This window comes from Pelophylax lessonae (assembly GCF_965119305.1).
Source record: "Pelophylax lessonae genome assembly, chromosome: 3".
Lineage (NCBI taxonomy): Eukaryota > Metazoa > Chordata > Amphibia > Anura > Ranidae > Pelophylax > Pelophylax lessonae.
Window position 1 is genome coordinate 388807702 of NC_138770.1, and position 14170 is coordinate 388821871.

General features: G+C 40.8%; 1 protein-coding gene across 2 annotated transcripts in view; it reads right to left on the bottom strand.

Moving 5' to 3' along the window:
- The window catches only part of HACE1 (HECT domain and ankyrin repeat containing E3 ubiquitin protein ligase 1), a 205960-nt gene that overhangs the window by 77236 nt on the left and 114554 nt on the right, over positions 1-14170 (bottom strand). For both annotated transcript variants that reach the window (XM_082250000.1, XM_082249999.1), the window contains exon 19: positions 12182-12378. In XM_082250000.1, the coding sequence (XP_082106126.1) occupies positions 12182-12378 (197 nt within the window). The remainder of the gene's footprint in view (positions 1-12181; positions 12379-14170) is intronic.

The following is a 14170-nucleotide window of genomic DNA, read 5'->3' on the forward strand; positions in this document are numbered from 1 at the left end:
TTTCTGTGCCATGCCAAATGCTGGGAAAGCCATAGCTCATCAAGCAAAGAGTTCTCAGAGCTGCTCACTGGACCACTCCTAGGCCAGGGTTAATGGATATGCATGCTGAGATGCAGGTGGATCAGCGACTCCATCAAATGAAATCACCTGTGACTAAACAGGAGCATTCCTGCACTTCCAAGCTGTGACAAATTATACAGACAGAAGGAAAATCTACAGCTACATTATATTAGCCACATTCACTTGATTAAATGTGGACAAATAATATTTCCAGTAGCATACATTCTAGGAAAATACAACAGGATAAATATACACAAAATATGTTTAAAGTCAACGTTGAAGAACATACGTACACTAGTTCTGTTTTGCCTAAACCGTGACTCACGCACTTTGACACTTCATAGCCAAGGGTGACACCATCATTCATTTGAGCCACTGACTGTGTCATTAGTAGTCTCATAGGACAATGAATGAGTATGATTACACCGCTGCCTACACGCTCCTCCTTGTGTAGGATGGTTAAGGCTTGGTAGTTCACAAATTTGTTCCTGTCAGTGTATCTGTCTGCTGTACGGGATGTATGGGTATACAGATATACTGACAGACCTAAAGGAGACCTTATTAAAGGGGTTGGTTCATACCTGCATGGCACCAGCAATCTTCTGATTACTGGTGCAATGCTTTACAGGCTCCAAAAGAAAAAAATATAATAAATGCACATTTTTTTTACCTGCAAAAAATGTGCATTTATTATTTTTTTCCTAAAAGGTAAACTTATCCTTTAACCTCACACTTGAGCTGACTTTTACAGCTATCCATCCCCCAAAAAGATATTACTCACTTTGCTTCCCAAGCTTAACAGGCTAATATTTCCAGCAAGGTCAGATTGCAGTGTGGACTGAAAGAAGTAGGAAAAAAAGCAAACATGCAAAAACTATTTTTTGTTTTTTTATTTACTACTTCTTTACAGATAGGTTCACATCTTAGCGGGTGTGGGAAAACATTTAACAAAAATGCATGGCCTTTCAGCATATTTGTGGGGGTGCCAATAATCCTGACACCCTTATGCACTGTAAACCACACAGAACTATGCGGTTTCTCTGCGACTGCATTTTTGTAAAAGGTTATTTTTCTTTTCCCTGCGTTTTTCATACGTACAGCAGCCCTTTCAAACAAATGGGCTGCTTTTGGCCCTAGAAAACGCGGCCACTGGGATACCAGCATGTAGTGTTAACCTAGGCCAGTGTTTCTTAACCGATTTTTAGTCAAGGTACCCTTTCAAATTCTGCACAATCCCGAAGCATCCCATTCTAAAATGTAAAAAACTAAACTAATAGTTTCTTGTAACACAGCAGCATCCACACACAACCAACATTACAGGTGGTTTATTGTTCTAAAATCAAATACACCATTGCACACTGGCACAGACTGGTAATCCAGTGCTTCTCTTCTTCCTCAGTACCTCTCCATCACTCAGGTAATGTGACCTCAGTGCTGATGGAGTAGGGCAGAGTCAGGGCAAACAACGATTCTGTGTAGGAGCCCAACGTCCTCCTTATGACGTCAATGGTGGTTAAGACGCCGGCGGCTAGCAGGATGTAATTGTGCACAATGAAAACCTCTGGCTTTGTTTAAGTAAAAGGCCGGCTTGATCTCCTGGCTAGCTTTTATACCATTTTTGGGCTATTTGTAGGCATTTTACCAAGGCACCAGAGGCGTAACTAGAACCTTCAGGGCCCTGGTGCATGAAACCATGAAGGGCCCCCCCGGACCTCTTCCCTTCAAGTCTGGGGCCCTTCCCTTCAAGTCTGGGGCCCCTCCCTCTGATCCCGGGGCCATTTACTCTCGTTGCGGGGCCCTTTATTAGGGTCCCGCAATGGGACCCTTTCACAAGTTCTGCAGTGGGCCCCCTTCCTGCCATCTTAGGGCCTCCCAATGGTGGTGGAATGCCAGGGCCAGGTCGCAAGTGTGACCTTTGCGATCCTGGAAGTTCACCCACTGGTGTCAGTAGTTTTTATTTTTTGGTACTTTATTTGTATTTTTTTTTATCATTTTATTTTTTTACATTGTCACTGACTATGACCCTGTCCATTCAGAAAAGGAAGGGTCTGGTAAATTACATATTTACTGACCCCTTCCTGGTTCTCTATTGTGACATATCCCCTGCAGCAGCCGGCAGGAGAGGGAAGGGAGCACAGTGGGGGGGGGGGGGGCAGCAAAGTGGGGGACCAGGGGAGCACACAGGGGCCCAGAGACAGTAGAACACAAGTGAACTGGATAGGAGGAGTGGCAGGGACAGCATACAGAGGAACCAATCTCTTCCATTTTCCTCTTGCAGCTACAGGAGGAAAAAGGAGGACAGTGATTTCTCTACATGCTGCCCCCGCCGCCCCTCCTATCCAGGTGTACAGGGGAGCCGCACAGGCCCCCTGGAGCATGGGGCCCGGTTGCAATTGCAACCCTTGTAGTTACGCCCCTGCAAGGCACCACTTGAAGACACCCAGGATGAAAAAGGCTGATCTAGGCTAAGCCCACACTGCAATCTTAAATGTTTCAAACATTGTCACCATCCATTTGCGTCACCCTTTTGACATAGCTCCTCTGTCTTTCAGATTTGTTTTCCAATAAAGTTTAACTTTACACTTGATTCTAGCAGTCAGTCTTTGCAGCTCTAAGGGCTTGTTTACATGGTTGCAAACTCTGCTGCCCCTCTGCAACAAATTGTTTTTTCAGGGGGGTTTAGAGCCAATATGGGAAACAAACAGAAAAGGGCACCACCGGCTAAGTGAGGATTTGACTATCTGCCCTGAACTACATAGCCCTGGAATGCCAGCCCCTTCTCTGTACTGCTCTTTGGCTAAAGGAATCCAAGCTGACTGCAGTACTCGGACATGGACGCTTCCCTGTTATATTCTGCATAGTTCGGCTGCTATCCCTGCCATACTCTGCAGCTTGCGCCTGGCTTCATTTGCTCAACTAATCAAAGACTTTTATCATGGGAAGAATACACAGTGCCTGGGATGTTTCATATGCAGTTCTTTATCTTTCCAAAGAGAGTGCATTTATTTTGTGTTTGTAAAATTGATTTAAATAAAATGACTTAATTGGAGGCATCCGGTTTCTCATATTGTACACCAGTGTGATTTACCGGATATCTTGCTCCAGTGAGGTGCTACAGCCGTAAAAAAAAAATAAAAAAAAAAAAATAAAAAAAGCTAGAAAAAAGTGCTGGATGAAAAATGCTGATAAATAGCATTTTTTTGTGCCAGCTTCTAGTAGCTTTTCGAAGCATTTGGAAGCTTTTAGGTGCATTTAGGAGCATTAGCATTTTATTAGCGTTTTGCAGAAGATGAAAAAGAAAAAAAAATAAGTTAAAAAAATGCCGTTAGTAGCATTTTAGTAGAAATTAGAAGCAGTTAGGAACATTTAGGAGTAATCAAGGTTTTTTCTGCTTGAAAAATGATCCAAGAAACTACAAAAACTTTTTTTTCTGCTCCTAGAAGCTAAAGCTCAAAAAAATGCTAATATCCTGTGTCCATGCACACTACTTTAGGCTAACACTATTTAGCTTCTAGAAGAAAAAAATGCTAATAGGCCTGATATTATAATATAATAATATGCTCAGAAAGCACGCAAGGACACGCCCACCGCTGCTACGCAAGTTCTCTGGATGCAACGGATTTCTTCTTTCCTCCCTGGAGCCCCGGACTCCACCAGAACGGCCAGAGCGCTGCGAGACACAGGAATCTGCCTACCACCAGGACTACATCATCACAGCGTGCCCCATTATCTTCATGCTTGTACCACAGTACCGTATGTGAGTGTCATATTACAAAAAAGTGATCCCGTGGCGAATCTGCCGCTGGAACCACTTTTATGTTAAAGTTGACCGCTCGTGTGTAAGAAAACTGCGACATTGCGGCGGACAGATCGGACCCTTGACTTACATTTTTGACACTTTTGGGGTAACCAGTGACATTACTACAGTAATCAGTGCTATGCATATGCACTGTCACTGTAAAAATTACACTGGCAGGGAAAGAGTTAACTTTATTTGAGAGGGAGGGGTTAAGTGTGTCCCTAGGGGCGTGATTCTTACTGTGATTGGATGTGCCTACTAGTGTAAGAACAGAGATCAACGGTCCTACATAGTAGAATCCTGTGATCTTCCTTCTTACACAGGGGAGAATGACAGGCGGCTGTGTTTACATTAGCCGCCTGCCTTTCTCCTGCTCTAACGGACGATCGTGAGTGCTCGGCGGACATCGGGTCCGCCGGACACACGCGCGCGGGGGGGGGTCTGTGAGCGAGCGGGAGAGCGCCTCCAGCGGCGCGCGCTCGCTCCCGAGAGCCTCACAGGCTAGCGACATAGACCTACGTCGCTTTGCCTGTGAGGGGCTGACTGCCGACGTAAATTGTTGTTAGGCAGTCGTCAAGTGGTTAAATTCACTGAATGTAACAAAAAAAAAAATGAAATACTACTTTTGAAAGAAGTTAGCTTTTCGTTTCTGTTATTTCTCAATTAAACATTATAATGTTCATCGAGGATTATGCTGTAGAGGTGTCATCTTCCTTTTTCCACTTTTCTGAAAGGACAGTCAGTTTACGATAACCCAATAGTCACAAGAATTAAAGAGCAGACTGGTTTACCCAACCATACTATGCACGCATTTGTACGTATTGCACCTTCAGTGTACCACAATGTACAGCAACACACTATCTTGTGTTAAGCTCCTGGGAAAAAGGGTCATTGAAAATTATTGAGCTGCCTTAAAGTGGTTGTTAAGCCACTACTATAAAACCACCTAATCTACTCTGTAATATAACACTAAGTGCTTCTGGGCCTCTCTTATAGCAAAAAGATGGCGATCTGTACCTATATCAGAGCATCTCCCGATGCTCAGCTGACCCCTCGGCTCTATTCTCTGCCCAGCTGACAGATCCAGTGGGTGGGCCTGAGCACTGACATCAGCTGGGGAGGAGGGGGAAGAGAGGAGAGAGAGAGAGCTGAGCAGTCATGTGATCGCTGGTAGCCGCTCTGATATAGGTATAGATCGCATATTTTTTCTAAAACACCGGTACAGGAGCACTTAGTATTATATTACAGAGTGGATAGGATTATTTTATAATAAACATGAGAGCAGCAGGAGTGGAGGGACGGGCGCTAACAGTCATGGAGGGAGGGGGGAGAAGAGGACAGAGAAAACAGTGCAAGGCTGCAGCGACTCGTAAACTGACCATGATGTCAGGGCTCAGCAGCCATGATATACCGTGGTCAGTTTACAAGGGGGAGGGTAGAAACTGGCAGGATCAGCCAGGTTTTTTAGGTGGTAAAGGGGGCCAAATGACACAGCACAAGCACTGTGCTGTATACCATGCTTTAAGGGAACAGTATAATTTTTTTGGGGGGTAAAAAATGCTTTATGGTAATATACATTACTGCACCATTAAACTGTGAACCAGGCCTAAAAGTTCCAGAATTTATGACAAACTGAGTCAATCTCTAGCAGTTTACACTTCTCATTGATGTGTACAGTTCAGTGTGAAAAATCAGTAATGACCACCAGGGGTGTGTGAAAATTTGCTCCAATTCTAACTGCATTAGTAAATTAAGATCATTTTAACCTACATATACCATTAATATTTGGGCATTTACTAGGGGCTGTCTGGGTTATACTTAAACAGGGGTTCACAAATAATGTTATTTATCCTGAGGGTACCTATGTAAGGTTTGGGGGAACTTGCGTTTAGTAATAATTTTTTCACACATTTTTCCATTAAAAGGGATGGTTGGAAAACACGTATTCACAAATCAATGGTATTGGTGATAAATATTCACATCTCAAAGGATATTTAAGACTGACTTTTAAAAAAAGGAGGATGCTAATAATTAAAAAAAAGTTTTAATTAAACCACATAGTACATCACAGGAATGATTTCCAATGATTCTCTGATGTATCCTGCTTAAACTTGTAGAGAACATCAAAGCCTCCCTCGCTTCTGCATACAACTCTACTCAGCCTGGGTCTCCTGAACAGATAAATCAATCAATACACCCCAGGATGGCTGCTGCCAATGCACTACATGTGGTGTTCTTACCATGTACAAAGTGCCTTATTATAACATACCAAAAGGTTACAATGTTCAAAACAAATGTTTTGCCAAATTTGGAAACTGCAAATTAGCCTCAAAAATGATTACAAAAAGGGGAGCATACTTTAATAAAATTGATAAAAGCGGCTCTACAACAAATATCATCATTAGATGCTTTCTATTATTAGATTGTGCTTGTTAAAGGAAAAACATTACGCCGTTGAAAGCACTGCTGAAAAGTAATGGGTGTGATAATTGCAGGTTTCTTGATGGAATAAAAAAAATAAAAATCATAAACCAGAAACAATGTAGAAAAATGAATATCTTTCAGAACAATATAATTTAGCGCATGTATTTTCAGCTACCCCAGCTGGTGTTCAAACACAAACCAATCTCTAATCCACAAGCTTAGGATGTAGGGTTTAGAAGTAATATTTGTACTTTAGAGCAGTAGGTCTTACTCCCCAACACTTTGTACACATATTCTAAAAAATGATTTAGTGGGTACTCCTCCATGGTACACTATAAACCACGTAAACTATTTTGGAAACTAAGTAAACTGAGTCTCCTACAAAACCAACTAGAGTGTTTATTCTATTTTTAAAATCACACGGCACGCTGGAAAGCTTTACTAAACCTTTCTAGGATACAGCACACTTTAGATGGTGCCTGAGATAGTCACACAACAAGGGGTATTTGGTAAGTGTTTGTTGTATACAACAATATGATAAAGTTAGGAAACCCTGCGATACAGCGCTGTACACAGTTCAAAAGAAGCATTTCATTAGTGTTGAAATACTCAGGGGTATACTTTTTCTGTTTAGGACATTCTGTAACGGATATCGCTGATAAAAATGACAAGCTCGCCAAGTACTAAGCGTTCCAGAAAGTGATCTTTACACATAGACAGGCACATACAGCACAATACAAGCATCAGAAGTGAGAATGTTGTTACCTAGAGAAAGTGTTTTTTTCCCCCGTACCTTAGAATGTGCATATCTTGCAGATGTATGCATTTCACAATGTAAGAAGAAATTGCCAGAGCTTCCATCTAGCAATTGTTAAGAGGTCAGCATTCAGCAGAATAAGGAAAAGCATACAGCAAAGATGTTTACACTTCACAATCCAGCAGGTACCAAACCTTAATTCTGTGACATATTTGATCACATTTACACTTACCAATTATTTAATCAGAAATGTGATTAACTAGTATATCACTATACTGAAGGATGAAAAGTGCTTTTTCTACATTTATAGTTAATTGAAAAGCTGTCTAAACCACAAAAAGCATAGCAATTACAGCTGAAGACTCATCTCAAAATGATATCCTTAGAATGAAGCATGTACTTATATGCTGTGTAGTTTAATTTCTTGTAATGGGATTCTTTTAATTTAGATTTTACTGGGTGGTTAATGGGTAAAATCAGTAAGTGAAGATCAGTTACATTAAGACAAAGAATTAACAAGGGACTGCTACTAAGGCAGAACTCAAAACAGGCACTTTCTGCATTGTCAAATAAAGGAACCTTTGTCTTCGGCTGGGTTCACACATATGCAGCTGCGGTTTGCAGTCCAGAGCGTTTCGTTCACTGATTCAGGTGCAAATTTTTACATGAATTCACACCTGAGCCAGACCCAAAAACGCACAGGACCCTTTTCAAAACCGCACCGTTGCCGCCCGACACATGTGTGAACTGGCCCCATTGAAAACCAGTCACATGTTATGCAAATTGGATGCGGTTAAAAACACATCCAATGCGCATGTGTGTGAACCCAGTCTTAAAGCCCAAGCCTGTTTCCTAGTTAAGGACAAAATAAGGAAGGGTTTGTTGACTTCTGTCAACTTTCTAATGTGATCTATGTCCCCATATGGGTGATTTTACTTTGCTTCCTTTCTCAACAAAAGTGAGCAAAAGTCTCCTCCCTTCCTGTCTATTTGATAGTTTTTACAGTTTGTTCGGATTTTATAGCAGCCTGTTACCCCATTAAGTAGTCTTACCCTTCTTTCCTGACCTGGTGGAGGGCATCCAACTGAACGAGCAAATCTAGTTTACCCCTTGGAGGAAAAATAGCATTTAACCACTTGCCGACCGCCGCCCGACTATTTACGGTGGCGGTCAGCCCCTCACAGGCAAAGTGACGTAGGGGTACGTCACTAGCCTGTGAGCCTATAGGGGGCGAGCGCACGCTGTCGGGGGCGCGCTCCCGCCCCGCTCTTTCCCTAAGCAGTCCGCGGGATCTCCCAGTGGAGAGGGAGAAAGGCAGGCGACTAATGTAAACAAAGCCGCCTGTCATTCTCCCCTGTGTAAGAACAGAGATCATACGGTCCTGCTATGCAGGATCATATTTCTCTGTTGTTACACAAACAGCCACATCCCATAACAGTTAGAAGCACGCCCCTAGGGACACACTTAACCCCTCCTTCTCCAATAAAGTTAACCCCTTCCCTGCCAGTGTCATTTTTACAGTAACAGTGCATATTTTTAGCACCGATTACTGTAGTAATGTCACTGGTACTCCCAAAAGTGTCAAAAATGTCAGTCAAGGGTCCGATCTGTCCACCGCAATGTCGCAGTCTCGCCCAAAAAAAAAAAATCGCAGATCGCCGCCATTACTCGTTAAAAAAAAAAGAAAATAATGACAAAAATCTTTCCCTTAGTTAGTAAACGCAATAACTTTTGTGCAAACCAGTCAAAATACGCTTATTGCAATTTTTTTTATCATACATATGTAGTAGAAAACAAATTGCCCTAAAATGTTAAAAAATTTTGATTTTTACATTTTTTTGGGGGAATTTCATATAAAAAAAATGGGAAAAATATTGTTATTTTTGCAAAACTGTCGCTCTTTTTTTGTTTATAGCGCATGATCAAAAAAATCGCACAGGTGATCAAATACCACTAAAAGAAAGCTCTGTTTGTGGGGAAAAAAGGACATCTATTTCATTTGAGTACAGCGTCGCACGACCACTTAATTGTCTGCTAAAATCACGCAGTGCCGATTCGCAAAATAGGGCCTGGTCAGGAAGGAGGTAAAATCTTCCGGGGCTTAAATCTTTTCCCCTCCATCAAAAACGAAATATGTTGACTGCAGCAGGGTTTTTTCTGCTTCACCACTATGTTTATGTAAGCCATGAGAGTGAGCTTTATAATCTTTCGATGGTCAAATGAAAAGATGTGTTTCCAGCTGGTATGACAAGACCCCAGAGCTTACAACACGTGGATCATTTTTCATACAAACATTAAGTGTTTTGCTGAGCTGCTGCTTGGCATATCTTGGGGCATATAACTCTTGTTGGACAGCCAGCTGCTGGATATTGCTAGAATGATTGCAGCTGTACAAAAAGCCCTAATGCAGAGTTATTTTGAATTGGTTTTGCACTTTAGTGCAAGATTGAACAGGTAAGCACAACTGGAACAAAGTCCATTTCTGCAGAGAGCACGACTGGCAGAACTACATTTTATCTTGATGAGCTGCTATTCCCTTATTAACTTCAGACACAAAAATAAGTTCAGATTTTCTAAGTCCCTTTAAGACAGGCTGGTAGGATGGCAGGACCCCATTATGCTCTAACAAACAAGGTTATATTGTTAGGCCGGGTTCACATATGTGCGGCCGCAGTTTCCCGCCTGGGGTCCAGTGTGTTCCTGTTCAGGTCCAAACTTTGCCAGAATTTGCACCTGACCTGGACCAAAAAAAGCACAGGACTCCTTTGGAATTCACACCGTGGCCACCCTGGACATGTGTGAAACGGCTCCATTGAGAGCCGGTCACACTCGCATTTCATGCGGATTGGAAGTGGTGAAAACCACATCCAATTCGCACATATTTAAACCCAGCCTTACACTTCAAAACGGGGAACCTTTTTAGTGCCTTTCTTGTTTTTATTATATATATTATGCTGTGCAAAATTACAAGTAAATAAACCAGCACATGCATTTCTATGCGAAGTGAGAACAAGCCCTTAATCGGTATAAAGGGCTCTAGAATTTTAAAACCACACGTGACCTGGAATGCAATGTAATAGTTTAGGCAGTGGCCTGTGTGGCAATTCTCATATCCACACATACTTGAAAGCTGCTTGCAGCTAATGAAAAGCAGTTCACTGCGACCCTCAGCTCAAATGAAGAACTGTGCCAGCACAGGCAAGAAAAACCAGTGTGTCTGCTGTTGAACAGCAGTTTTCCTTACACTTACAGGAGGAGAGCGAAGGGCATATTGCAGGTAGCCATCTGGAATGGACAGACCTAACATTAGGGCCGACAGTATGAATGAACACAGTAAATGAAGACACAAAGTAGTAATCTGTTATAGGCCAAACATAATGACAATATATATCTAAGAAAGGGTGCATATTGGGGAAAAAGACACCAAAAAAAAAAATACAGCTATGACAATAAGCTTCAGAAAATAGAATAAACAAAAAAAATTAGGTATACCGTCTAACAAGTTAAAAAAAAAAAAAAAAAACTTTAGTTGGTTACCCTAGAAACTGATCAACATGAACTATAAAAACGCAACACATTTACATTCATTTGTGTGCCACTGCTATTTGTTGTCCAGGTTAATAGCTGCTATGAAAAACATTTCAAATCATTACTCTAATGCCCTCTCTAAATCAGTGATGCCATTAAAACCAGGCCATGCGAATAGATAGATTGATGCAGCTTCCTAACACAAGCTTCCATGAGGTGAAAAAATATGTTTTTACATTCTTTCTTAATTTAGTCACAAGGTCTCTAATGGCGCTGTTTACTGCTCTAAAAGCCAAATAGGTTTTCAGTAAAAAGTTTACATTTTGCAAAGGAAAGATTGCATTTTGTACAATGACAGCCTAAAATGTCATTTCTTCAGCTTGGCATGGTTTGCAGGAAAGCTCTGCACCCTTTAAAAAAAAGCAGCTATGTCTTACCATCATTCCTGCGTGTTCCGCTTGGTGAAATGATTGTGTGTGTGTGTGGTTTGTTAAATATTCATTACATTCTTCTTCCCAGAACAACTCTGGCCTGACCTGTAACTGGCAGAATTTCTTTAATCTGTGTCAGACAATGCAATTATCACTCTATCTTACTAGACGACAGCCTAAATTTTCCTTAACGTAACCAATGTCTTATATATGACAAAGTTTATGACAGCTAATTACTGACACAGGCACACGGAAAAAAAAAAAAAAAAAGTATATAAATAAATATATATATATACACATAAACATTTATTATATATATATATTTTTTTTTTTTTGTTACACGCACACAGATCAAGCAATATATATATATATATATATATATATATTTATTTTTTTTACACGCACACAGATCAAGCAACACTTCAGTCATTTATAATTATTCTATATATACACATTTGCCCCCCAGAAAAATCAGCATAGTAATGTTCCCAGAAACATAAGGCTGATCTGCTATGTGAAGTACATCTGTGTATTTGTCATAGTAAAATGGATGTTCATAATTAAAACTGTGTCAGGGACCCGAATCTAAACATTTTTCTGCTCTGACACTTTGTGACAAATGATGGATAAGAGCAACGGCACACGCAATGCATATGATTTCTGCTAAACGCGGCTAACAAATGAGGAAGCTGTCATAAATTTCAGCCGCTGTGTGCTGTAGGGATAACAGGCTGCTGATTAAAAGGAAATATTAATATTGGAAGCTGTGCTTCCCAAAATGACATTGCAAAGATACCCAGAATTCAGAACATGACATTTTTAAACCATGAAGTGCACTGCTAGGCAATATACAGAAACAGAGAGTCTTTGTGCCCTTCATTTATTGTGAAATATGAGCACTACAGCTATAGCTATTATCAGACTACACCTAACCTGCTCACAAACTAAAGTTCCTGCACACGGATGTCACTGAATGAAACAGTTTAGCGCTGTTAATAATATGATGGATTAGTAATGTCACAGAATAATGGCAGTGCAGAGACTCAAAACGATTGGATTTCCTACACAGATACCGTACCCCTGTGGAGTAAATGCTGTCTTTTCTGGCTCACATCAGAGCGTGAAGTGTATCTTTCCAGAGACAGTTTACAAGCACATCTTGACATTGATCTCATCACTCACCTTGTTCTCCTGTGTAACAAGTATGCTGGCCCCTCCTGGTTTTAAGGGCACTTCTTCCATAGCTCCGAACACATCGGTCTCCACGGAGAAAGTCAGTTCCAGTCCCAGGTCACTAATATCATTATCTAAAATCCACTGCAAGTTCTTTGCGTATTCTGGGTCAATGGAGGCCACGTCCTGATAATTTACTGGGATACCTGCAGTATTAAAGCATGCAGATATTTAGGAAAAGAGTTCTTTTCATCCAATTTACTCATTCAGGCATCTCTTGCATTAAGCTGCCATCTTCAGGAGCAGAAGTGCACTGCAGCACCTTGATCTAAAAGAACTTGAGAACTCCAAAACATACATTTTATGAAGCTGGCCCTAAAATAAAAAACAATATTACACTTCCTATTCTAGCTATTTAAAGTTGTACCAGTTTATAACTTTAAATTGTTAAGAGTTTATATAGAATTTTAAATATTTGTCATGCATTTCTGGTGCCCACAAATCACTCTTTCAATGTATGAAATATGATGTATGTTGTGGTTAAAGAAACACTTGCTGAGTAACCACTGCTCAAGGGACATTATCAGTTAGGACTTGATTCACCAAAGATTGTTAAATGAACCCGTCCCAGACAAATGCACTTGCAAACAAAAACTCATTAACTTAACTCCTTGCCATCCTCATAAAACTGTAAAACAACTCAGACATGATTAACTTTATTTCTCTAGTCTGCCAAAGCTCAGGTAGTGTTTGCAGCTTGCAGCATGATCAGCAGTATTCCACCATGCTATGCTATAAAGAATAATGGCTACCAACTGTGCATGAACAAGCAGGGTAAGAATATATGTCAAAACACTGCTATTCCTGACCATTGTTGTTATTTGTTATATGCTACCTGATCAAAGCTGCAAAGAGTATAATAATGGAATTCATATAATGAGTACAGATACTAAATGCTGCTGCTGCATTTACAGTATAAACCCTAAACAGTTATCAAACTGCAATTTATTTATTTTTTTTACCACTTGCGTACTGGGTACTTTCAACCCCTTCCTGCCCAGGCCAATTTTCAGATTTTAGCGTGGTCACACTTTGAATGACAATTGTGTGTTCATGGAAAACAGGGAAGATGGTTGTGTGGTGGGTGAATAATAAGAGTGTAAGGCTGTCCCCCTATTTTATTATACAACAGGAAAATGGTGGTTCATGCAACACTGTGCCCAAACAAAACCTGTATCATTTTTTTTGAGACAGATCGATCTTTCCCTTTGGGGGTATTTAATCACCACTGTGTTTTTTATTTTTTGCTAAATAAATGAAAATAGACCAGAAGTTTTTTGTTTTTTTTAAGTTTTAATTTGTTATAAAGTTTTCTAAAGTAATTTTTCTCCTTTATTGAGGTGTGCTGATAGGGCTGCACTGACAGCCTGCACTATGTGGCACTGATAGGCAACGATTGGCAGCACTTGTGGGCACTGTTGGGGCTTGCACAGATAATTAGGACACTGACATATCAGTGCCCTGATTATAAGTGTAGATGTCCCCTGTCTGGATTTGCCAGTTATCATCAGCGTGAGGCAAGGATGCCGATAACCGGCAAATACCGTTTACACTGATCAGCTTTGATTGGACACAGCTGGTCACATGGTAAAGAGCCGCTATGATTGGCTCTTTACCCCCATCTGTAAATCAGCTGTGTTCGAAGGACACTGATCCCTGCCGATACATGCTGCAGGGGATGCGCAGGAAGTGCGATCACAGGAGAACGTCCATAGAGGCCCTCTGGCAAGTACTAGGGCTTACTGCCCCATTATTCCCCCTTTCATTGGGAGTTATTTTTTTCTAAACAGGATACTACTCTGGTATAATTTTTTTTATCATCTAGATAATTTTATCTTTAGATAATTTTTTGCATCTACTCCTGAGGAAGTGGAGATCAATCCACAAAACGCGTACGAGTTACAGAATGTCAAAAAATTTGTGGATCGCTATGAATTT